Source organism: Arvicanthis niloticus, chromosome 20, assembly GCF_011762505.2.
Source record: "Arvicanthis niloticus isolate mArvNil1 chromosome 20, mArvNil1.pat.X, whole genome shotgun sequence".
NCBI classification, from domain to species: Eukaryota; Metazoa; Chordata; class Mammalia; order Rodentia; family Muridae; genus Arvicanthis; species Arvicanthis niloticus.
Genome location: NC_047677.1, coordinates 17,423,788 through 17,448,907, shown reverse-complemented (window position 1 = coordinate 17,448,907; position 25,120 = coordinate 17,423,788). Strand labels below are relative to the sequence as shown.

General features: G+C 41.0%; 1 protein-coding gene across 2 annotated transcripts in view; it reads left to right on the top strand.

The window, feature by feature from the left end:
* Cdk19 (cyclin dependent kinase 19) overlaps nucleotides 1–25,120 on the top strand; it is a 124,224-nt gene that overhangs the window by 71,292 nt on the left and 27,812 nt on the right. Inside the window, exons 3-5 of one of the 2 annotated variants that reach the window (XM_034524173.2) lie at nucleotides 5,216–5,326; nucleotides 6,961–7,101; nucleotides 23,469–23,526. In XM_034524173.2, the coding sequence (XP_034380064.1) occupies nucleotides 5,216–5,326; nucleotides 6,961–7,101; nucleotides 23,469–23,526 (310 nt within the window). The remainder of the gene's footprint in view (nucleotides 1–5,215; nucleotides 5,327–6,960; nucleotides 7,102–23,468; nucleotides 23,527–25,120) is intronic. The other variant, XM_076916943.1, reaches the window with a different exon arrangement.

Here is a 25,120-nt window from a genome sequence, read left to right as displayed (position 1 = left end):
AAGTGCTGGGATTAAAGGCATGCGCCACCACCGCCCGGCCAGTTTAGTTTTAAAAGTCTTTCCTTTCCCACATGTGACTGGCCCCTTGCTGCACCAGTATTTGAGACAGAGGTGATACTGACTGTAGAATTTAATGTTTTTGGTTTCTAAAAACCTCCAGTAGAATCTGATAAATGTAGCATTTGGGACCCTCTGCTCAAGTTGGAAGGATACCTCACTTCCTAACAGGACCTTCTCCTGTGCCAAGGAGGGACCCATTTTCTTCTCTAGAGTTCTAGACACTGGGTTTGGATCCTCTTTCTCTTGTGTCTCTTTTTAAAAATGTTCTATCATTTATTTTCCCAAAGAGTTCTCTATTTAATTCTCTTCCCGTCACTTGGTACCTCTTCTCTGCAGTGTAAATCCCACGCTCCTCACCTCCAGACAAGCCCTGTCTCTAAGCTCCAGATCCTGATGAATAGATTTTAAATATCAAAGCTCAGAAATAAAAAAAAAAAAAGCTTGCTTTATAGTGTACACATGTACACTGCTAACAGTGAGATTATTATGAATCTTTGTTTCTTCCTTTCTGTGCCGGCTCTCACTCGCCCTTTTCTGACACCGTCTTGAAGTCCTCTGGTATCAGTTTTCAAGGGCTAAGATGAAGGCTGTTCATGCATACTTGTCTGATTTGCATCATTATAATTTAATGATTTCTAGCCTTTTAAATCTAACCGTCATTTAGTGTGTTTTCGTAAAAGCGTCATATCTGCCAGTTTAATTCATTCTAAAAGATTAAAGTTGGGCTGACCATACAGCTCAGTTGTTGAGTGCCTGATTTCGAACAGACATTGCATATTTTCAACATTACACAAACAGTGTAATAAATGCCACTCCGTTACGTATTTTAAGCATTTGTTAATTAGAAATAGTAGATGCATAGTAGAGAGACATAAGTTAAAGTTAGATCCATCCCTGTGTAAGAGCAGCCCTCTGTTTCCTCATAATGCATATGGAGGTTTACCCGGAGACTGGAATTAAGTCGTTTTGTGTAACAGAGTCAGTGCAGTAGCTATCTCCTGGATTGTGTTTAGTTCAGAGCAATTGGTTGCTTTCCTAGTTACCTTGGTTAAAATTTCTGTGAAGTGCTTTCTAATGAAGGATGCACAGTTCATTGTTGAGTCTATTCTGTGTTCATACCTCCTCTTGAAGCATAGTGATCCAACGGCGTTTAATCATTTCTATTGTTGGTTCAGTGGTTATTAGTTACTAATGCAAACCCTTAGCTATAATTTGTAAACTAGTGTATTTTCTTACAGTATTTGGAGTGATCACTCAACCGTTTAAATTTAGAAAATGGCAGCGGGAGGGCGGGAGAGAGGAGTGAATTAGAATGCTCTTGAGGATTAGGTTTTACCATGCAGACTCCATTGTGTCTGTTTCTTTTTCATAGTTTAACTTTGTATATTCACAGTCCTGTGGATTTACAAAAAGTTTTCAAATTCTCATATGTCATGTATTACCCGGAAGCTTACCTAAATAAACATACATCCTATCACAGTAAAGGAGATGTGAACTTACTACTTAGACATCACAGCTTAGATACCGCTCTCAGAGCAAACGTGCAGAACTTGACGTCAGAGAGAAAAGAAACCAGGTTGTTTGGTAGACGAGGAGCAACGTCGGTGTAGCCACGGCGGCATCCTGACGGCATCCTGGTCGGCTCTCTCGTCCGCAGGCTGCGGACGCTCGGCAGGCAGCGCTGTGTCCATCACAGCATGTTTCTGTAATGAGTGCTTCTTACTGCCTCGGTTGGTTAGCTTTTTAGGAATGGACGTAGAGCTGTATGGCTTTCCTTCTCCCCTCCCTCCCTCCAGCTCCTCCAGGTTCCCTTCTTTCAACCTCTCCCAGGCATCCCCCCTCCCCAGGCTGATGATTATTATTATTGTAACATCTGTCTTCCATCTTCTTGTGTATTCCCAAATGTATATAACTGTAGCATACTGAGTCCATAGTAGTCCTTTGTTGCCTTTGGTTCTTTATCCAGAAGTGGGACCCCACAGAATGTCTCCCCTTCCAGGTTAGAATGCCTGTTGATCCTGACACTTTGACACTTCATGATGTTTGTGCAGCTATTTCTAGAGGAGGCTGTTTTGAGTGCACTTCCTGCAATTCTGGTTCTTAGGATCTTTCTGCCCCATCTCCTGCAGTGATCCCTGAGCTATGTCTTGGGATACAGGAGTGTTATGTACTGATAACTGTCGGGACTCACCATGTTCCATTGATGTCTGCACTGTGTCCATTTGTAGTTTTCTGTGATGGTCTCCACTTGATGTAAACTCAGGCTTCTTTGAGGAGGGTTGGGTGGAACTGACACTTGGTTAGGGTTTTTCTTTTTTTCCCCAACTTAAATACAATCACAGCTCCCGTTTATCAAGAATTTATCTTATGCTATGCCTTCTACATAGATAATTGCATGCTTGTTTTTTCTTAATGGTAGTTATGAGTAGTAATTCTAATTCATCAAGAGTTTGGCATTGAGTTTATATACTTAATCACTGTGTAGTCATTTATTTGTTATGGAAACTTGTGTCAGTAGATTATTCTGCAAGATTCAAAGTTAATTAACTTTGTGTCATACTGCTAGTAAGTCAGAACTCACTTTTTTTTGTGTTGGTTTTGCTTGCATTATGTGTGGTGTTGTATTGTGACAAGTAGCAGTGGGGCACACTGACCTTTGGAGCTTATGGAGCTCATGACTGGTACCTACGCATTGCCACTGCAGAGAGGGGAAGTGTGGATTTGCGTGTGTGTGGTGGGGCACGCACACAATGAAGGAAGCCTTGAGCCACAGTTGGGTTACTGTGCTTATTAACTTCCTTTCATACTGTGAGTGCCTCCTGCTGGAGGGTCACACTGCACCTGTCAGGTCGGAGAGTCTAGCTTCACTGCTGACTAGTAACAATCATTTAGGCTCACTCCCCAGTGAAATTAGGCAGTTCTCCCAATTTACTATGAAATTCACTACCTCATTATTATGTCATTTTAAATTTTGATATGCTCAGTACTTTCTAAAATAAGGTCATTGGAATGTTTTTTACCCAAGAGAAAGTTTGATGGCCCTGTGAGTCATATTGTTATTTAAAAAAACAAGAATAGAAAGTTGAATTTATTTTGGGAAAAGTAAGTTATTTGAGTATAAGAATTTTAGAGTCCTTTTTAAAAAAGAGTCTGGAACCCAAGGGAGCATTATAGACAGCACGCAAGGCAATGTGGGTAAGAATAGGAAGGGGAGCGCTGTGGACAGCAAGATGTGGTGAGAATAGACTTGTGTGTTGGAAGCTCCAACTTGGTAAAGAGCCCCAGGCTTCAGGAGAGACCTTAGTGTTTAGAGGAATGGACAGGGCTCTTACTTTACAGTTTGCATGTGTTTAGGACAGTGAAAAGTGGATGCTTTCTATAATGACATGTCTGGAAGATGTGTCCACTGAACATCTTGACAAGGCTGCATTGCAGTCAGGTTACCACACTGAGTATCTGCCCAGAAGTTACCATTCCGTATGTGTCCTAGGAAAACCATAGCCTACTTAACTGCTGTGTCAATGGATCTAAACATACCTTTGGTTGCACAGATCGTGTGGAACAAATATTTATGGAACAAAAGACTAAAGTCCATTGACAAGATAGGATTTTGCCAAAAAGTAGGCCATGGTTCTCTCCATTCATTGTATCCTTTCTAGATAGCCACACACTCTCTGACGAGTGGAGTGTTAGAGAGGAAGGGCTGTCTCTAGGATGGCTGATGTTTCTTAAATACCAATAAGAAAAGTGTGTGTCATCTCACATGATGGAACAGGTACTAGTGATATTTTGCTATGCATTTTATTTTGTAAATGTATTTTTTTTATACATTTTAGAATACTATATCAGCATTGTAGCAGTATGTCTCATTAAAAGACCTGTGGTTGGACTGGAGCTATTGCTCTGTGATTAGGAGCATAAACTGCTATTCCAAACGACTTCCATTGGGTTCCAAGCCCCCATGTCAACACTCATAACTGCCTGTAACTCCAGCGCCAAGAGATCTGATTACTCTTGTAGTCATGTCCACATGCTCTCTGCACATATAAACACACACACACAATTTTTAAAAATTTAAAAATATATACTTTAGTGTACATCTATCTGAAGCTGTAGCATGTGGATATATACTTTATATCTGAAGCTGTAGCATGTGGATATATACTTTAGTGTACCTCTGTCTGAAGCTGTGGGCAGGAGGCAAGCATATATACAGATTATTTGCATAAGTATTATTCCATAAAGTTTTCATTTGGTCCGTCCACTTCTTTGTCAGGGTGGAACTTGAAGCTTGCACCCTGTGAAGGGTATTCTTTTTTGTTTGTACAGGACATTCATGTGACAGATACTTGAGATAATCAGATTACTACATGCAAAAGTTTATTGTGTCAGATTTCCGGCCATAACTTTTTGGCCCATTTGCCTGGAGCTTGTGATGGCTCCGTACCTCATAGACAGAGCATGTGGCAGCAGAGGCGTGCTAATACTCATGCCTTTGGGGTGTAGACTGAGGAGAAGAGAGAGAGGAGGGTCCAGAGGCCCAGCATCTCCTCTGAGGGCAACTCCCAACAGCCCTCCTTCCCTCCACAGGGCGCTGTAAAGAGTCCACTACTTCCTGATTCCAACCTGGAGTGCTGACTAAAGCTGTAGCAGAGAGGACTTGGGGAAGTGTTCCCGATCCAGCATTGTCAGCTCCCGTCCTTATGAGTGAATGCACACGAGGAGCACCACTGATAGCCCATGCACTCCAGAGTGAGCAAACGCTACCACTTGACTGACTGAAATGTCTCCCCGTTAGTGACACAGGATTAATTTTACTATCTTTTCACATTTCATCATCTAAAATGACCCTATTTTAAAACACACACACACACACACACACACACACACACACACACACACACACGAACGAAAAGGACCAGAAAGGTGTTGTCAGAGTATTTTGAGAGCTGTTTCCCCTTTCATGCTGCTTACCTCAAAGCCGGGCCCAGTGGTGCAGACATGTCCTTCAGGAGGCTAAGTCAGGACTGTAGTAAGACCCGTCTCAAAAGAATTCTGTTCAGGTCTGAGAAATATGTCCCCTCCTAGGCCCCTCCCTTGCTAATCACAGAATATTCATTCTCAATAATTCTCATATTCTCTCCCCCCCCCCCAGCTTTTGAGGGAGCTGAAGCACCCTAACGTGATCGCCTTGCAGAAGGTGTTCCTTTCTCACAGCGACAGGAAGGTGTGGCTACTGTTTGACTATGCAGAACATGACCTGTGGGTAAGTTTAAACTCCTCTGTCCAGAGGATTATTTTATATACATAAGGGGCAAGTCTGTAAGCAGAACGTACTACTAATGCACTGAAAAGAAAGCCTACTATAATTCACAGTTCAGAGCAACTGAGGTAAATGTTGGTTTTAAAAATGGGTACTTAGCCAACGTTTATTGAAATGATGACATCGGTAATACTTAGAAGTAAGAGATTCCTCTCATGTGCTCAGCTAATGACAGTTTGGTAATGTGTGTGGGAAACACTAGTTCCTTTCGTGAAGTGCACACACATTTAATCAAGTATATACTTGTGAGTAGTTGTTAAGTTCAAGTTGATCTCTTGCTATTTTTGGTATTTAAAATTGGGTCTACCAAGTAGAAGTATGTATACAGTTTTTAGAATGCCTTCTCAATACATAAAAATGCCATTCCTAACTAGAGCACTTTAGTCTCTAAAACTACCAAAAAAACAACAAACCAGATTTGACAGTTAAATTATGGATAAATTTGGTTCCATATGTTGTATTTTGCCTTCTATATAAATGAAAAGATCTGAATAAGAATAACTTTGACAGCCTTATAAGGTCTTGAATGAACTTTGAAAGTTCATGAGAGAACCAATTACTGTGAGTCGTCTCTGATCTCTACGTGTGCTTGGTGTCCATGCATGTGTGCATACAAAGGAAAACATACATGTTTACACACACACACTCATATACATGTGCACACACACAAAACACATAAATAAAATATAATAATTTTTAAAAAAATATTTTGTTCATCATGTTAATGCATACTGGAATCCAAGCACTTAGATGTGGACATAGGAGGATCAAGAATTAAAGATCATCTTTGAATATATATAATGAGTTTGAAGTTACCCTGGGCTAACCTGAGGTCTGATTCCAAAACAAAAGTGTTTTCTTTATTTTTCTTATTTCTCCTTTGTTTCTACAAAGCTTACTTGATAATAAAGCTCACTTCCAACAGGAGTATCCGAGGGCTGATGCTGTGTCTCAGAGTGGTTCAGAGTATAGGCTGTTCTTCATAGACCTGAGTGGGATCTAAGTGCAGCTATAGGCTAGGATTTAGACATGGCCTGGAGCATTCTCCTCCCTTGCATTAAGGTATTTTATAACCCATATTCAACATGTGATGAGAAGTGTGAAAAATGTGGTATGGTTACTACTTTCCTTTGTACTGTTGTTCTTCATATAATGCTAACCTCTAGGGGCACCTGGGCCTCCCCTGCAGTGCATAGACACCTAGTGTTAGTGCTGTCGTCTACACATGCTCACTCCTTATAGAGCAGGTTGCCGCCCTTGCCTCCTCCCACCCACAGAACATCAACACTGTTCTTACACAGGCATCGGACTATCTGCCCCTTTTACCATTTAGAGGCGGTTTAGTGAAAATTGTTAATGTTTTCAGTAAATCTGATTATAGACCCAAATTAACATGGTCACATTCATCCCAAAATACATGTCTTGGACAACCTTATTATTCAGAAATGTTTGTGTCATTAACTTTAGAAGGTAACTGTAAATTACAGAGCTTTTCTCTCAGTGTTGATTGTGGTGGGGTTTGGTGGAGATATGAGCAGAATAGATTATTATAGTATGTTTTATTTTCTAATCTTTAGCATATTATTAAGTTTCACCGTGCATCAAAAGCAAATAAAAAGCCCATGCAGTTACCAAGATCCATGGTGAAATCGCTGCTGTACCAGATTCTCGACGGTATCCATTACCTCCACGCAAACTGGGTGCTCCACAGGGATCTGGTAAGCACTTTGATTGAATTCATCAACACAGGGTTTTCTTTCTTAAATTTAACAAAATTATTCATTTTGATACAGTTATAATAGAGCATTAGCTAAGAAAAAATTGTAAATACATGCAAAAGGAGGGATAAAAACTCACTTATAACCTACAATCAAAAGACCAGGAGCTGATGCAGTGGCAGTTCCTGTCTGTAATCTCAGCACTTGAGAAACTGAGGTAGGAGGATTGCCATGGGTTCAAGGACAGCCTAGGCAGTGAAGAAGTCTTCCCCCACCCCTTAGTTCTTCTCTACCTGCCCTCCCTCCTTCTCTCCCTCCCTCCCTCTCTCCCCTTTTACCTCCTACAGAGTGCAGTAGTGCACACCTGCAACCCCAGTACTCAGACAGTAAGATAGTTTACAGCCAGCCTGAGCTACCATAGCAAGACCCTGTCTCAAATAATCAAAAACCAAACAAACTAGATTAATTTTAGACATCTGGTCTCTATTGTTTCATTAAATCAATACATGTAAACATGTAAGCTGTAAACTGTCAGTATGATTTTTTAACATTAGTAGTGTATAATTTTAATGCTCAGTAATTATGTAAAGCTGGTGGATTACAGTTCAACTTGTTCATTATATAAAAGCACTAGTAATGAAAGTTAAGTTCTAATTTTTTTGTCCCCTTAGGCTTAAATAATATTACCTCTGGTGAAAAGAATGTTGTTATCAATATTACTTAATATTAAATAAATGCATTTAATAGCTAGAACATACTTATTAGGCAAATTAGCCACAGTGCAAATGTTTGGTCTTATATTTTAATTTGGTATATGTATAATAAACCTTTACTAATAATTAACTTATATGCTAAGTACTCACCTTGATTTGCAGGTTAGGTTGTTGGTTTTTTTTATTTATTACAAACATAGGGGTATAGGATAGCTGTGATCCTCACGCCTTTATTGTTGCAGGTATTAGCTTCCCCATAGAACGTCATACTACATTTTTTAAGGCTTTTGTGAATCTGAGATCCAGAAATGATAGGGTTAGTGTAGGTAGACTGCAGCTGTATTAGCTGAGGAGAGCTATTTGCTGCAGGAAAGAATGGCTGCATGAAGAGAAGGTAGTTCGTATCCCTTGGCACCTTGTCAGTCAGACACCTCCTGTTGTGGCTGGCATTGCAGTTGAATTGCAACCGAATGGTAGTAACCACAAATCAGCATTCCTTTAGCATTTTTAGGAATGATAAGGATCTTTAAGTTTCCTAGTGTTCCAGTTCTGCGTTTACCATGAGTGTATCACCACATTTGAGATTGTTCTGGAGTGACCACATGGAGAGCACTTAGGTGTCTATTTTCAGGGTTCCGGTCACACTTGAATCATTAGAGGGAATCTTTTATTCAGGCTTGGTTTGAGTGTTTTCCTCTTGTTTTTACAGAGTTACTATTTTGTTCTAAGTAGAATAGTTTTCTGACAGTCTGTGGACATTAATTAATACTACCAGGACTCTTGCTTTTCTTGTTGATTTGCTGTCTGTCTTCAGTGTTCTCTTAGTTATGGCACAGCCTTCTCTTAGCACCCAGCCTTCTGACCTGTTTTGTAGCTTGCATCTAGAACGTGCCATTGTCATGTTTATATTCTCTCTTCTCCGCACCTGTTCTTAGCCCATGTCCCCTTCCTTGTTCAGGCCTTTATTGCATCTGACTTTTATCATGGTACTGCTTCTACATGTGTCTACTCCATTAACTCCTCTAACAGTCTCTTTCCTTCCAGTCCATAGAGACCACATGACCATTTATTAGCCTCTCAGGAACTTTGGCATAAGTAAAGTTTTCAGGATCTTACCGAATACAGCTCTAATGACTTCAAACACTCCCCGGGCCCCATCCCTTTCTGCTTGCCTTCTACTGTTGGTTATTCTTACATTGTCCTGAGATTTCTTGCCTTAATGGCTTACATTTCCTTGTCTTATTATTCTTGTCCCTGTCTTTTAAAGCTCTGCAGAAATATTTAAAGCTTGGAGCTAGAGACGGTTCAGTAGTTAAGCACTGGATGCTCTTGCCAAGGACATGGGTTTGATTCCAGGCACCCACATGGCAGTTCCAGGGCATCTGATGCTGTCTTCTGGCCTCCACAGGCACCAAGCATGCACGGGGTACACAGGCATACATGCAGAAAAAAGCATGAATACATATAATAAAACAAAATAAGTTTAAAAAGTAAAGCTTATTTTCATAATCCATCTCAATTTTGAGATGAAATAATCTTTGTTATTCATGTTATATTTCATGTTTGTTTTTTTTACGCTATTTGTTTATATCATATAGCTGTCTTAGATCAGTGGTTCTAAACCTGTGAGTTGCAATCCCTTTGGGGGTTGAATATCCTTTCACAGGAGTCAAGTGAGACCATCACAAAAACATTTATAATTCATAACAATAGCAAAATTATAGTTAGAAAGTAGTTATAAAAATGGTTTTATTGTTGGGGTCACCACAACATGATGAACTGTATTAAAGGATTACAGCGTTAGGAAGGTTGAGAACCACTGTCTTAGAGCATCTCCTAGACTGTAACTTTTTTGAGAAGGCAGGGTTTTAATCCTTGTTGTATACAGTAAATATTGTAGAAATAGAAGAATTTGAAACACTTCCTCCATGAACTGTTATTATTTGTGTGTGTGTAAGACAAAGAGAAATGGGAATGGTACAGACGCACCTGCATCAGAGTCCCTCTTAAGGAGGTGAGGACTAAGAGGCAGCAGGTACACCTGTGCACCAACAGTTTTAACGGAGGGAATAGGATGGTAGGTCCTCAGAGGTTCAGACCCAGTGCTACTATTCAAGCCAACAAAAGCTACTGTGTGTGGTGCGGGAGGAGGTGATGTTTCGTGGAGGAGGTAGAACTTGACTTGGACTTTGACACAGAATTTAAAAACTTAGGGGAGAAATGCTGGTTATAAATATTCAGATAAGAAACTGTAAGGTGAGAAGGCACTTGTATTATCTCAGAAAGGACATGGGTTCTGCCTGGCTCAAATAGGAATAAATGGTGTAGTGTAAAGAAAAATAAAAGTATTTGGGTTGCAGCTGGTTCTGTACTTTGGAGGGTTGGTTTGTTATAAGGTCCTGAAACTTTGTGATCAAAAGAATGGATTCCCCACTGATTTCAAAATGCTTTTTTGCCCATAGGGTGAGCACAGGACGTAAATATATTATGAGAGAGGTTCTGACCTATCACAGTGCTTATCTGTATTTTGTCCACATGGCTACTGTAACTTTCCACCATTTTACGTAATTCTAATAAAATTGAGTGCAGTCTCCCCAGTCCTTCCCACTGGCTAGGAGCCTAGCATCTGGACCACACTTTCCTGCTTGTGCCCAAGTGTTTTCAGGAGTGGAGTGGTTAACCCATTTGACATTTACATTGTCATCAGTGGAGAAATGTGAAGTATATAACATGAGAGTGTGTTATTAAAAAGAGATAGAGATGTTTGAAATTTATTGTAGTGGGCTGAATACCAGAGCTGTCGTATGAGGCCCCGGGAGGCTTTTAACTGCTTCGTTCCCCACTGCTGTAGACCATTGTGAGTCACGCGTGTGTCTTTGTACTCACCGTCTCTAGCTGATTATTTCACAGGAGAAACCTGGAAAATCATGCAAGTGTAGTATTAGAAAAGATATATGTTGTGGCCTTTACTCTACCTCAACGCTTTGCCTCAACACTTTTGGGGCTAAGTGCTCTGGTCAAGAGAGAGAGTGGGGCTCTTGGGGCAAGAGACATGAAGAATGAAGACAAGACAGGGTGTGATCAAGTCTCTTTTTTATCAAGTCTTATTGAAGTCTCTCCTTTGAAGGGAATTCTGAGGTATTTATATACACAAGCAGGAGAACACAGGTGAAAACACTTTACCACGTGCACCATACAGCTGAGGTCACTAAACAGCAAAACAAGCTATGTGGGATAAACAATATATTTATCAGAGTGTGTTTCAGCTGTTATAGGCTTTTGACAACCAAGTCTTTCATCAGGGTATATGGTTCCAGATGGCTGCAAAGTTGATCTAGCCGCTTTCTACTAAAGTCAGCTCCCAACAGATATAAACTTGCAGCTTGATAATACAGTGAGATTCCTCTCAATGGAGAGTAGCCAGAAGCTAAGGCTCTAGAGTTCATATACAGAATCACTACTCTTCAAAATAATTTTTAACTGATTTCATGTCTGGAACAATATTTCAGTTATATGATTTAGATCCTAGAATGTAATACAAAAGCAGAGAATTTTAAAGCCACTAAAAAGATTATTGGAACTGGGGAATTGGCTTTAAAAGGAGAAAGAGCTAAATGTGTTTCTCTTGGCTGAGAGAGTGAAGGAGAGACAGAAGTCTATAGATACTTGAAACCTGTAAACAGTTAGAGAGAGTGCTGTATTTTAATTTTACAGCAGGACGCAGGGCAGAGTAAGATGATGAGGTGCAGGATGGCTTGTGTTTGTGGGATTGCTGCTCTGGCCTTGGAGGAACGCCAGCATGTAGTTGGCAGCCTTTTTACAGTGGTGAGCTTCCTAGAGCAGAGTTCATACCTCACTGATTCTGTCCTGCTGCTGTCTTACTGTATGTGCTTGTAAGGCACGTGAGAAGAGAGTCTGCAGAGCATAGGACAGCATTCTTCAGTGCAGACAGAGGCATGCTGGCTGAGTAGGTCCACTGATCTTCAGTTTCAGAGCATTGCTCCTGGGTCAGTGGCATGTTTGACCTACAGTTAGACTGTCTTTCCTCTCTCATGTCCTGGACCCGGCACCTGCCCAGCTCTCAGTCTTACTGAGTGAAGACAGACGTGAAGCTCTGGCCTGTCCTGGCTCTTCTCTGCTAGGGTATTTGTGGAAAATCTTTCTACAAGTCCAACTTGGCATTCTCAGTAGTTGTTTTGTTTTTTGTTTTTAATATTAGTGAGCTGAATTTGTATTTGTCTAAAAGTCCAAAGGAGAGGGTCGAGAGATGGCTCAGGTTAAGTGTATTTGCTGCACTTGCAGAGGACTTGGTTGAGTTCCTAGCACCCAGATGGCTGCTTCCACCCACTTTTAATTCACATTGCAAGAGAGCTACACCTTTTCTGGTGCCTTGGGCTCCACCCACACGCACACGGTGCACACATGTACATATAGACAAAACATGCATACAGATAAAAAAAATAGTGAAACTTTTAAAATAAAAAGTAGAAGATAACAGAGCGGTGGTGGTGCACGCCTTTAATCCCAGCACTTGGGAGGCAGAGGCAGGTGGATTTCTGAGTTCGAGGCCAGCCTGGTCTACAGAGTGAGTTCCAGGACAGCCAGGGCTACACAGAGAAACCCTGTCTTGAAAAAAAACAAAAAACAACAACAACAACAACAACAAAAAAGAGTAGAAGATAGCAGTTTCTTAGCCATTAGGCCTTCATTCCCTTCCCTGTACGTGGAGGTCACAGAGTTTATACAGTTGACTCCTTACCTTAATACTGAACTTCTAAATTACTCCCACCAGCCCTTCTATAGGTGCCTCTGGACAGTCCTTATTAATCCACCAACATCCAAACGCGCCTTCGTCCCCAGCATCCTTCAACCTGACCCTCTGTCTAGCCTCTCTGCTTAAGCAGAGAGCGGGTGTAAGTCTGTGAATCATTCTTTCTGGTTTCTAAAGATTGAAAAACTAGTCCATGTTATTTCCTGTAGATTACATTTGAATACTACAAATATTTTGCCAAGTCTTAATATTTAAAATATAGAAATTTTAAAAAGTTAACTAACATTAAAATTAGTAAGTGCTTTGTTTTCAGTCTTCCTTGTTAACTGAGATAGTACTGAGAGGCTCTGGAGACAGGAAGGCTGTGCTAGTAGATGGCTTTCTACTTTCATTTGATTTATTAAACTAACATTCTACTTAAAGAGAGTTCCTACCGAACTTATCTGAATAGGACTTAATTGTTCTGCGATGTCAGTTTTAATGTCATTTTGCAGGGCTCACAGCAGGGCCATGAGGCAGTGGGTGGGGCTCTGAACTTACAGGAGTGAGAAAGCTGAAGCAGCAGCAGTTTTCTTCCCTTGTCTCCCTGCTCTTCACTCTTCATGCCCTGCGCTGCATGGCAAGCTGCTGCAGTTCCTGCACTCACTTCCTTCTCTCTGTTGCTTTAGTCAGGTTGTTTGTCACAACTGAAACAAAACCAGAACACAAACTGATCAATAAAAAGCAAGAATGGCAGAGGTCCATGAATAGAGGAAGTTTCCATAATTTATAATCTCGTGAGGAATTAAGTTTGGTAGTGTGAAAGGGCCTCGGGGCCTTGATTGGGCCTTAAGGTGGACTAGAGAGAGCAGCTCAAGATAGGGAGACCTAAACATGGTCATTTTCTTAATTAGTGATTGATGTGGAAGGGCCCAGCTCACTGGTGTGGTGCCACACTTGGACAGGTGACCCCGGGTGCCATAAGAAAGCAAGCTGAGCAGGCTGAAGGGAACAAGCCAGTAACATTCTTCCATGACCTCTGCTCCAGTTCCTACATCCAGCTTCCTGCTTTGAGTCCCTGCTCAGACTGCCCTCAGTGATAGAGGATGATCTGAGCGAGAGTTACATGATGGAATAAACCCCTCCCCCTACGTTGTTTTGTAGGTGTGGTGCTTTATCTAGGCAATAGAAACCCTAAGAAAGATGGGGGTGGGGGGAATTAATTCAGGTGGTATACATGTGCACATTTGCACCCACACAAAGACACATAAAAGTAACTACAAAAAGAAAAAGGCCACAGACAGGAGCAGGAACCTGAAGGCTTTGAAGGCTTTTTTTTTTTTTTTTTTTTTTTAAAGACTGAACTAACCATTCAATCTTGTGATGGTAAGATTTATATAAAATGCTATCTCCGTTTTAATTACAAATTGATGAGTTGTGATAAACGGTTACCTAGGAGGTCACCACCACTGGCGGTGTTTCCATCTCTTACTGAGCACACAGGATCTCCCATGTAAGACTGACACTTTGCTTTCTCCTGGTCACAGTGTAATGGTTCTTTTGAGGGATCGTATTGTCCTCTGAGCATACATTTGAGTAGAAGACAAGGGACTAAATCTATGTACCTAGAGATTTCCAGTGCTCTGGCTCTCCCAGTGCTGGCCTGGAGAGTGTCTTGGGGAGTTTGCATTCTCAGGTGGGCCTGAGCTCTCAGTTAGACAAGAGAGCTCAGTTTACCCATTGTTCTCTGATACACTTCCTTTCTCTTATAATAAGAATGCGCAAACCACACAAATAAAAACTAAACTAAATAAAAAAGTAAAAGCATAGATGGGGCTTTGGACTGTGAGGGCCGAAGCTAACCCTGGAACAGGGACATTGTTTAAGTTTAAGGGACATTGCTTAACTCTGACTAAGTTAGAGTGTCATGGATGTAATAGAAAACTGAGTTTTGTCGTTGCTTCTGTGGGGTGTGCTGCTTGATGCTGAATCTGAATGCCTGCGCGCTGTCATTCCTGCTGCTGGTACCAGCGTGCAATGGTTTGATGTTGGTTCTCCTCTGGACTTTGGAGGGCCTTAGGTAAATAGTCTTCCAGATACATGTGTTTCTTTTGCACTGAGCTTTTTTTTATAATGTTGGCTTTTATTGGTTCTTGTTAGAGAAAAGAAAACCATATCTTTGCTGTTCAGGCCTCCAACCACTTCTAAGTGGCAGACAAAGAAGCACATTGTTAAATGTTGGCAGTGCTGGGTTGGCAGGCACTGTTTAATGTGAGTACCAAAATCAGATTAACACAACTGATATATTACAGAAAGACCAGCCTGGTTTTAAGGTAAAATGAAACCAGTCATGTACTTAGAATTTTGGGTTGTTTCTAATTTACATATAGCTTACATCAGCTATAGACATGAAACATAAATGGGAAGACTTTCTGACTAAAAGATACATTATAAATACATTTTTAAATAATGGCTAGGTGCTCTGGATAAAGAAACCTACAGTGTGCCTAATATGTACTAGACACTGTACTGAGCACTTGAGAATGTAAGAATTAATGAAACATGACCTTTCCCTCATTGGGTCCATTGTGGGGAAATTTATACACAGGTAGTTGTTTAAAAAAAAAAAAAAAAAAAAAAAAGTGCTTTAAAAGAAACTATAAGATAGGGTTGTAGTTCACAGAGAACTCTTCCCTAGCCATGGACAAGACTCATTCCTGACACTCAGATTCTCTTCCTCTCTCTCACACCCAGACACACACACACACACACACACACACACACACACACACACACACACGGACCAGCTCAGGATACAATACTGAGAACACAGAGGTAGAACCTAAGCGGCTGAGTTGAGGGCCAAGGCTGGACCACTATACGTAAATTCGTGTGGCAAAAGCAGTGTGTCTGGGAGCATTTCAGGCAGAAGAAATGGCACCAATAAAGATGTAGTCTAAAAACTGCCAACAGGGGTGGGTATCACTGGAAAAGAAAAAAGGCAGAAAAGCAAGGAAGACCAGCTATGGTGGGTCCTAATTGTTCTGTTTAAAATACAGGTTTTCCTGGGCTGGTCAAGTTTTTAAGAGAGATGGCTCAGAGTTATGGAGCTAGTTTGAGGACTCGCGGGTAGCAGCTCTATCAAGTTGTTGTAGTCAGCGGGCGAGAAAACATGACGCTCTGAGGCAAGCTGATGAGAATAAAGAGGAGGAAAGGTAGTGAATACTTACTCTTCAGAAGCTGAGGAGCTAGATTCAAGGACAGGACCAAGGTCAGACTTCTGCTTTTGTTGACCAAGGAATACTAGGAAAAGACAGTTTTGTTAGGGAGAAGGAAGAATTAACCTTGGCTGGCTGGAGTTTTCGGTACTTGTGGAGATGATCTGTTTCTACATGGGAGATCAGAGACCTAGCAGTCTTGATTTGGGAATCATTAGTGTACATGTGATTTTTGGAACCCTGGAATAAAATCCAAAATTTTAAAAACATATTTGGAAATAATCTCAGTATATTTTAGGGTATTCATTCATTTTCTGATACTTCTATTAAAATTGGGATGTTACCCATCAGAGGATACTTTTACCTAACCCCATAACTGGGTGGATTGTGAGTGCTTACCACTAGGAACTTAGTTGTTTATATTCTGTTTCTTAGTATATGGCAGGGCTCTGTTCTCTAATGTCTGGAAACCTGAAGTCACATTGGATTCTTGCATGTCTCACCTCTGCCTTTTCCATCCGTCTTTCCACTCCTTTCCCTTTGTTCTTTCATTCGTTTGTTTGTCTTGCTTTGGTTTTAGGTAGACTCAGCTGTCCTGGAATAACTAGAATTCATAGTTATATTTGCCTCTACTTCCCAAGTGCTGATATTAAGGGACTACTCCACCGTGTCCAGCGATCACCATTTGTTCTTTTGAGACTGGCTCTCCTTTCTCAGGCTAGCCTTAAATTTGCTAAGTAACCAAGAAAGACTTTGAGCCCTAATCCTCTCCCTTCCACTTCCCAAATGCTGGGATTACTGGTTTAGTCACTGTGCCTTGCTGTATTTTTAAATGCTCAACTATCCAATTAATGAAGTTGTTTTAAGGTATAGATAATTATGGTAGAGTAATGTCTGCAAATGACGACTGTGCTCAAGAAAAGAAAGCACCGCGCTTCCTCTTGGGTAGTTATTTGTTCTGCAGCACAGAATCTTATTTGTTCAGGGAAACAATGAAGAACAGTGTGCGGAAACAAATGTCCTGGGATTTGACGTCTGTATCAAATGTGAGGGGAATTGTACTACACTGTATTTAAATGAAAGCATCGTTGTAGCCATTAATATCAGGCCAGCATTGTCCGTTGTTACAGAAAATAACCCAACTTAACTCTGATGCCCTGTCCCTACCATTCAAGACTGGCTCACCTGTGTGTCTGGTTTTTGGTCTTTGGTGCTGTTAAGAGTCATACTGAGATTCCCAGATCTGTTCAAGTAGGGACTGCAGAACAGGCAGAGTAGAACGGTATGGATCGCGGTGGCTGTTCTATTTATGATACACCAATTAGCTGAAGGGAATTTAACCCTGTGCAGTAATTGATCCTATAAAAGGAAAAGCGGATCAGGAGCACATGTAAAGTATCCTGTGTAAGCTTAAGAATTATTAAATTCTGCAAAAATAGGAATACTAAAGGAATAGCCCTGTATAATCATGTTACTGTTGCATGTTTTCATGACTTGCCTTTAGAATAGAATTTAACTAAAACACAGTAGCTTTGATTTTTGTCTGTTTGATTTTATTGCTGATAACTTGAGGCATCCAGCTTTTGCCGGTTCTGCCGTTTCTATGGCAACTAAAGTGTGCAAGCCCAGCAGTATCACTTTCTCTCACAGCTGGCTTTTGTGTTCACAGTAAGAAGAAGAGTTTTGGTGAAGCGTGGTCTGTGCTAATTGGGATGGAAACTGGGTCAGACAGTTTTGGTTTGCTTTTTTTGTTTGTTTAGGTTTGTGGTGTTTGTGTTAGGTTTGGGCGTTGAACACCTCAATTCCTTTTTATTATTAATTTAATAATAGTATATAACTAAAAATATATTAACTATTAAAGTTAGTCTGTTGAAAATTAAACATTCATAGACACAATCCATATTAAAGTTAGTCTGTTGAAAATTAAACACTCACAGACACAATCCAGTATGAAATCTTGAGAATTGGATCGAGGTGTTCTAAGCCCTGTTTCATAGCCCTCTATACCCTGATTATTTCTGTTTTTAAAAAGTGTGAGAAAATACTCTGAAGAGCTGAACCTATTTTACCGGTGGATGACCACATTGACTTGTTCTGAGGGGACAGCAGGTAATCCCATTTTCAGGATGAAAATGACTGGGTAATTCTAGTTCTTGGTGACAGGAGGCCTGCCCTGTGAGTGCTGCTCAAGCTTGGGGTCCTTCCTTGAATGGTGCAAGAGTTGGTCAGCCCCTCCTGCTCCAAGCCAGCTACAGTCCCTGCCTTCACGGCAGCACACAGAGCCCTTAAAAGCTTTCATAGGCTTTCAGTATATGGTCACCAGGACAATCTGGAGCCCCCGCTCCTCTCTGCAGGCTCATTTTACGGGGGTACCAGCATTGTTTTTCAACATAACCTGACCACAAGAACTCCTAATGAGCTGAGTAGTCCAAGCCAATTTCCTGTCCTTGCATTTTACTTATTTTATGAAGCTATTTGTTGTTCTCATGTCACAGACTTTGTTGTGCTTATATCTCAAAATTTTAAAGTGCTTTAAAATCTCAAACTTTAGGAATTACAAATATTATAGGAAATAATATGCAGAATGGCTTGTACAATAGGGTGCTCTTACAGTGTAAACACCATGACTGTAACCGTTCTTACAGTCTCCAGAGCCTTCCTCTGAGCTTGCCTTTGCCCTCTTTACACTAACTTGTTTTATTTAGTACATCTGCCTTCTGTAATTGAACAAAAAATACTTTTATTGGTCCATCAGTGACCTGATCATCCCTTTTGGTCACATCTCTTCAGCTATCTTGTTTACCTCTGACAGTCACACAGAGGGAGCGACTCTGTGCTCTCTGGATACGCCTCTCCTCTAACCTTTTCCCCACCTACACCTCTTATGGCAGCCCTCAACCACTCTGAGAATACAGACTCAAGAATGTGTCCAGTTGTTGTAGCTCAAAGAGCTCATGCTAAAAAGCAGAACCACTTGAAACAGGAAACAAGCCCTTCCTTGGTTTCCTTTTTGTAATAGCCATCCTTGTATTCTGCCTCGTAACCTCCGTGGCCCTTCATATCCTGTATGTCGTTCACTAGCAGCATGTTTGCCGCGGACCCTCAAGTCGCTCTTTCCCTGCCTAGATGGTTTTTCCCTGAGATGTCCAGGTGGCACACTCCCTCCTGCACTGCCTTCAGATCTTATTCCAGATGTCACCTCCTCAAAGGGCCTTTCTCTGAAGAGTATGAAATAATGCTTAAAACCCTTGAAGACAATGCCTTCCAACCCTATTCCTTGCTTTCTCGGTTGTTCCCATCATCTTAATATACATGTGCAAACATATTTGCGATACTTATGTATTGCATACATATTGCTAGACACATACAAATACCATGACCTGTTAAGAACTTGCCCCTTATCAAGTGCACCCTGCTTGCTTTGTTTTCTCCCTGTCCTAGCATCTTCCTCCTCCTAAGACTTAGCAGGTGGCCTAGATTTCAAAACACTTATTCTCTTCAGTCTAAAAATAGGTGTAGCTCACTGTGCAGAAGTTTAAATACTACATTTATCTCTGCTTGGGTTTAAGCTATATGAAATGGCATCCTGTAACATATCATTTAAGACTTTCTTTTTTCATGCAGTATAATACTTCCAAGATTAACCGTGCGTTTATTTGTATTTTAATAATTTTCTTAAAATGAAGACTGTGTTACAAACATTCTCTGGTATTATGTAAAAGTGAAATTACTGATTCAAAGTGATTCACTTACTCACTTTTGCAAGATTATACCAAAGTATTTTCTAAGCATGCTATGCCAGTGTATCCCCACTAGAACGGAATGGTGTTAGCGCGGCTGCATCTCTGTTGTTCACCTGTGTTATTTGAGCCAATCCACTAGGATAAAATGCCACCTCAGTGCTCCTACTGACTTAGGTCGAACCTCTTTCCATATGGTTTTTTATTAAAATGTATTTTTGCTATAATTAAATGTCTGATTTTATTTCTATTTTTCTATGCAGTTGACTTTTTATTTTGACTTATAGAAGGTCTTTCATCTTATAAATATCCTGGTTGTGCTGTGGACCTAATTTTCTTTGGTTTTTGATTATTGGAAGTTTTCTTAATGTAGTAAAATTTATCAGTCTTTTATGGTAAAAAAAAATTTTATTTTCTTCATGAAGAAATTTGATCAGGGATGGAGAGATGGCTCAGTGGTTAGCCATTGCTTCTCTTGCAGAGGACCTGAGTTTGGTTCCTACTACCCACATTGGGTGGCTCACAGTCTCTTCAAACTCCAGCTCAAGCAGGTCTGATACCTCCTTGCTTCTGTGGATACTGCATTCATGCGTACAGGCACACTCACATGTACACAGTTAAGAATAAAGTAAAAAGAAACCTGCACCAAATGTCGTGATGTACCCCTCTTATTCTGTACTCAGGAGGCTGAGGCAAGTGTGTCCTGAATCTGAAACCAGTTTGAGTTATATGAGTTATAGGCCAGCTGGACTCTGTAGTAAGCTCCTGTCTTAAAGAAAAGAAAGGATATTTTTGTAATTTTATTCAAACTTTTAGCTTTTATTTATATTTTATTCCTCTTGAAATTGAAACATATACATACATATATATATGTGTGTATATATATATATATATATATATATATATATATATATATGTGTGTGTGTGTGTGTGTATGTATGTATGTATGTATGTATGTTGTGAGGTAAGGACTCATTTTTTCCCCATCTTTGGGTGACCTGTTCCTTCATCATTGTTTAATAGTTTCTTTGCTGACTTCAAGTTCTCAGTGATGTGGCCCCCAAGGCTCTGTCTCATTCTAGCCCAATGGTCCTCTTACCTGAGCCACTGTTTTGCTTTGAGCCCAGTTTCTATGCTCACCCTTCTACCCTTCAACACAGGCTCTCACAGCTTTCTTGGCTACTCTTAGGTCTTTGTTCTTACGTATGCATTTCCTGTTGGAGTGCTGTAGGTCAAACCCTAGTCACGCTACTCAAGTGCTGTGCCGCTGAGCTGCACCCCAGTCCTGGTTGTTGGTATTTGTTAGTGTAGTTTAGTTTGGTTTTTTAAGAGTCTTGCTGTGTCACCTGGGTGGCATGGGAATTGATTGACATGCAGCTTGTTTGAGTCTTTTACCAACCAGCCCCTGTACCCCGACCCGCTCCAGCTGTCTCAAAGATTTTATACTTCCCCTCTGGTTGGTATTGCTGCCTGGGTTTTTAAAATAATACTACAGAGTGTTTTGTTTTGCTTCTCTCTTGTTTGTTTATTCTTTTGAGCTGCTGCTGTTCTTCAACGAGTCAGGCACATCCTTCCTTCCTAGGCTTCCTGACATAACACTCAAGCCATAAACTTTATAAGTGCTTTATTAGCTGTCTTCCACACATATTTAAGTTATAAGTTACAAGTCATATTTTGGTCCTGGGTGTTTTTCATTTTTGTATAGTTTCTCCTTTTGCCTGGAATGCTTTAGAAATCTTTTTTTTTAAAGTTCCAAATATGTGATATTTTTGCATATGTTTTCATAATTGACCTTAACATTGTGTGTGTGTGTGTGTGTGTGTGCATGTATGTGTGTGTGTATACACAGGTGTGTGCTTGGTCACATGCACTCTCATGAGAAATTGTTTTTTGTTCTGGCTCAGAGGCCAGAAGTGGGAATCAGACTCTCTGGAGCTGATTGCAAGTTGGCTGACATGGGCTTTGGGAACTGAACACTCCCAAAAAAAGCAACAAGCGCCTTCACCTACCTGCTGGGCCATCTCTCCAGCCACAAGTCTGTTCTATGTTAGGAGTCTTTGTAGGGTTCCGTGAGCCTGAAGCAATTGCTCTTTTCTGAGTTTATTCATATCCTAGCCATCTTTACTAAAGTTATCTTCCAAAATATTGTTCTGATGCTCACTGAAAAGAGTTATCATTCTGCATAGTTTAACACTCTCTTTTAAACCTCTCTCCATCTTCCTGCACTAGACTTACGCTCCTTGGAATTGTCACGTATTTCCTTTTGACTGCTGAAAGTCTTTGTTTGTAATGGACCCACCTGTCCATCGGTAGTTAGCAACCGAGAGTTTTGAAGGTTCTGTTTCTCCCCTGATGATGTTTTTCCAGTTCTGCCCTGGGGTGAGAGTCTCCGGTTTAGTATCGCACTCCCCTGGCAATGACTGGACCCAGATCCTCCTGCTCCCATTCTGTTGGCTAGCCTGGCTTGAGCATCTCCTGTTACTGTCTCCTGCTCTGTTGCCCCCTCCCAAGCCAATATAGCTCATAGTTTTCAGGTTCCATAAAAGACACAGTTGTTCCTGTCACATGAAGCCAGGGTCTCAGTGAGATCTTTGTCATGTTTTTTGTTTTTTTCTCCCAGTTACAAAGTCCTGTAAACTTCTTTTAACTGTCCTCAGCCCCAACAGTCCCTCTGTGTTTCCTTATCTCTTCACAGCAGTTCTGGTCTCTACTTCCTGCCCTCACTGGCTGCAGTGTAAGGGTCAGACTGCCTCACCGGGCATGGGCCTTCTTCTCAGTCAGACTTCTCACTCTTCTCCTCAGTCAGAGTCTGCTGGGCACTCCTCTTCAGAGCCTTGCTCCTTCCCCCAGCTCTTTGTCTGTTAGCATTCAGGATCTGGGTAATGGACTCTGTCCCTACCCTCACCCAGTAAGAACTGCCCTTAATAAAGTGCTAGTCACGTCATGTGAACTATTGTTTTCATGAAAGTATTCTCCTAAAACAGAAATGAGCAACATGAGCAGGATCTTGAGAGGGAGACAGCAAGAGAGCTTGTCTCAAAAGGAAACTTGCTGCCTGTCTGTCCATCTGTCTACTCACTTAGTACTTGAGTTACAATAAATTTTAAGTACATACAGTTCACACACACACACACACACACACACACTCACTCACACCCCGATTTTATTGTCCTACATTTTGAATTAGTATTTGGAGTTTTTTTTTTTTCCTTCCTTCCTTCTTTCCTTCCTTCCTTCCTTCCTTCCTTCCTTCCTTCCTTCCTTCCTTCCTTCCTTCCTTTCTTGATTCGTGTGTGTGTGTGTGTGTGTGTGTGTGTGTTTTCTTTTGTCTTTCAAGACAGTGTTTTTCTGTGTAGCCCTGGTTGTCCTGTATGTAGACCAGGCTGGCCTTGAATTCAGAGATTCTTCTGCCTCTGCCTCCTGAGTGCTGGGATTAAAGTATGTGCCACCATACTGCCTGGCCATATTTCGAGTTGCTTATTTTTGCTTTTATTGTAATTGATGTGAATTCTAGTGGAGTCTATCTGTATCAGTGATGTTTTTGTAATGCAGTCTAAATATACATAGCAAGGAATACTCATTTGGTTGACTTAAGTGAGAGTAGTTATATTGTGGTTTGAAATTTTCACATTAAAAATAAATATATTTGAGTTGTGCAGGTTTTTAAGTTATGGGACAAATATAAATGATAACTTGAATTACTCTGTAATTTTTTATATGATACAACTTTGAAAATAGGTATGTTTCCCTGGCAAAAATGTTTATATGAATTTAGTGCTGACATCAAGAATATCAAATGCCTTAACTGTAAAAAGTGCTTAATCTTTAATTAGTTTAGACTGAATGAAAATATGTAAAACTTATATTTTCATATGAAAAAATTTCCATTTTGGAGCATGTCAAAAGGATAAATGTAGTAATTTGAATGCTCTATTTTTATTTCTAGAAACCAGCAAATATCCTAGTAATGGGAGAAGGTCCTGAAAGGGGGAGAGTCAAAATAGGTAGGTAATTATTCCTGAGATAACGGATGAAGAAACTGAGCGACTTCTAATGTTTTCCCCTTTTAATACCCTCATTCAGTTGCCGATTTTAAAATTACTTTCTCCGTGTTTATAGAAAAGATGTTGGAAAATGTAGAGAGCCTGTAAAACCACCCATTCTCCACAGTTCTTTTCTCAAAATAAGATCCTGGTATTGTAAACTGAGGCATCAGTTAAGAAACCCCATAGACATTTGCTCACATACAGTATACAGTGCGTTTTATGTCACCACCACTCTTTAACATGACACCCAGCTTACACTGTTGTTTCTTTAGCTTGCCGATACCCTGTTCCCCATCATCCTAACCCTGATGTAATGATAGCAGCCTCCTGTCCTCGGCCCAGACACTGGCATACCTGTTGACATGACTGCTTGTAGCTCCTCACACTCCCCTCAGGCAGGAAGGGATTTAGGGAAACTTCATTGTTGTTGGGACAGGGATACTGAGGTGGTACAAATGGTACTGTCACTGAGACAGAGTCCACCCCTCGATGAGGCAGCCTCTCTTCCATCTGTCCTGCTGCTTGCTTCCTACTTCATCATCCTCTTCCCAGTCAGTTCCAGAAGAAGCTGCTCTAAACCAGTAACCCTAGTAACCCTGCTCTGAACCTCTGCCTTGAGGTGACAGAGTTCACCTTCATTGAAAACTGTCTTGTCTCAAGTACCTGAGAGTTAAGTTGCTTTTTTCCCCTTCTTGGTTCTTCCCATTATTTGTTCTATTTTTGTTTTACCACTCACACATTTTCTTACAGGCATTTGTTGAAGACATACATTTGCTTGGCAAAGCTGAAAAGGGCTAGTCCCTCCCAAGAGTAAGAGTCATGTAGACATTTGGCTATGCAGTGGAGTAGATGCTTTATTATGTTACCTCAGCCTCAGAGCTGCCTTCTAAAGGTAGAGACCGCAGTGAAGGAAAACTGGACTGTAAGAGCTGTGTCTTGCTCACTCTTTGAAGCCATGACTAAGGCTTCTGTCCCGAGACTTTTCCCTACAAATAGCCTGGTGATAGCCACTGATTTCCTCCAAGAAAAGGCTGACTGACAGGTGCCCGCTAGTTCCCTCTGTAGCCTCTGAGAACCACTGCTTTTCTTAAGTCCCTGCATTACCACATTAGCGCTTGTCATTTAGCCCTTCTTAAGGTTCCCCTGTGCTGGGAAACACTGATAGTCTCCCTTCAGTTTTAAACCGAAACTTACCTCTGCCAACCAGTGCAAACACAGCTCTTGCCCCCAAGTGAAGTGAGAGGTTGTTATGAGCCAAACAAGAGTGACTGTGACTTCCCAGTGTGGATTCAGGTTGCCTAATAGCTACGTCTCTTGTAGGAGCAGTTACGACAAACTTCTGTAGTCACAGAACAAAAGAAAGCCTTCTATCAAGGCATTTCCCAAACTCGTGTGCAGAAACATAAGGTAGACAGACAGATGCTTAGAGCAGAGCTGGGTGGTGGGTGTGTGAAGAGGCCGGGGGCAGATGGACCGCTCTGCTGTAGGCTCAGTACACTGTCCAGTGAAGTTCTGAGCTTTCAGCTGATGAAAGCTAGTGGTCTGTCAAATT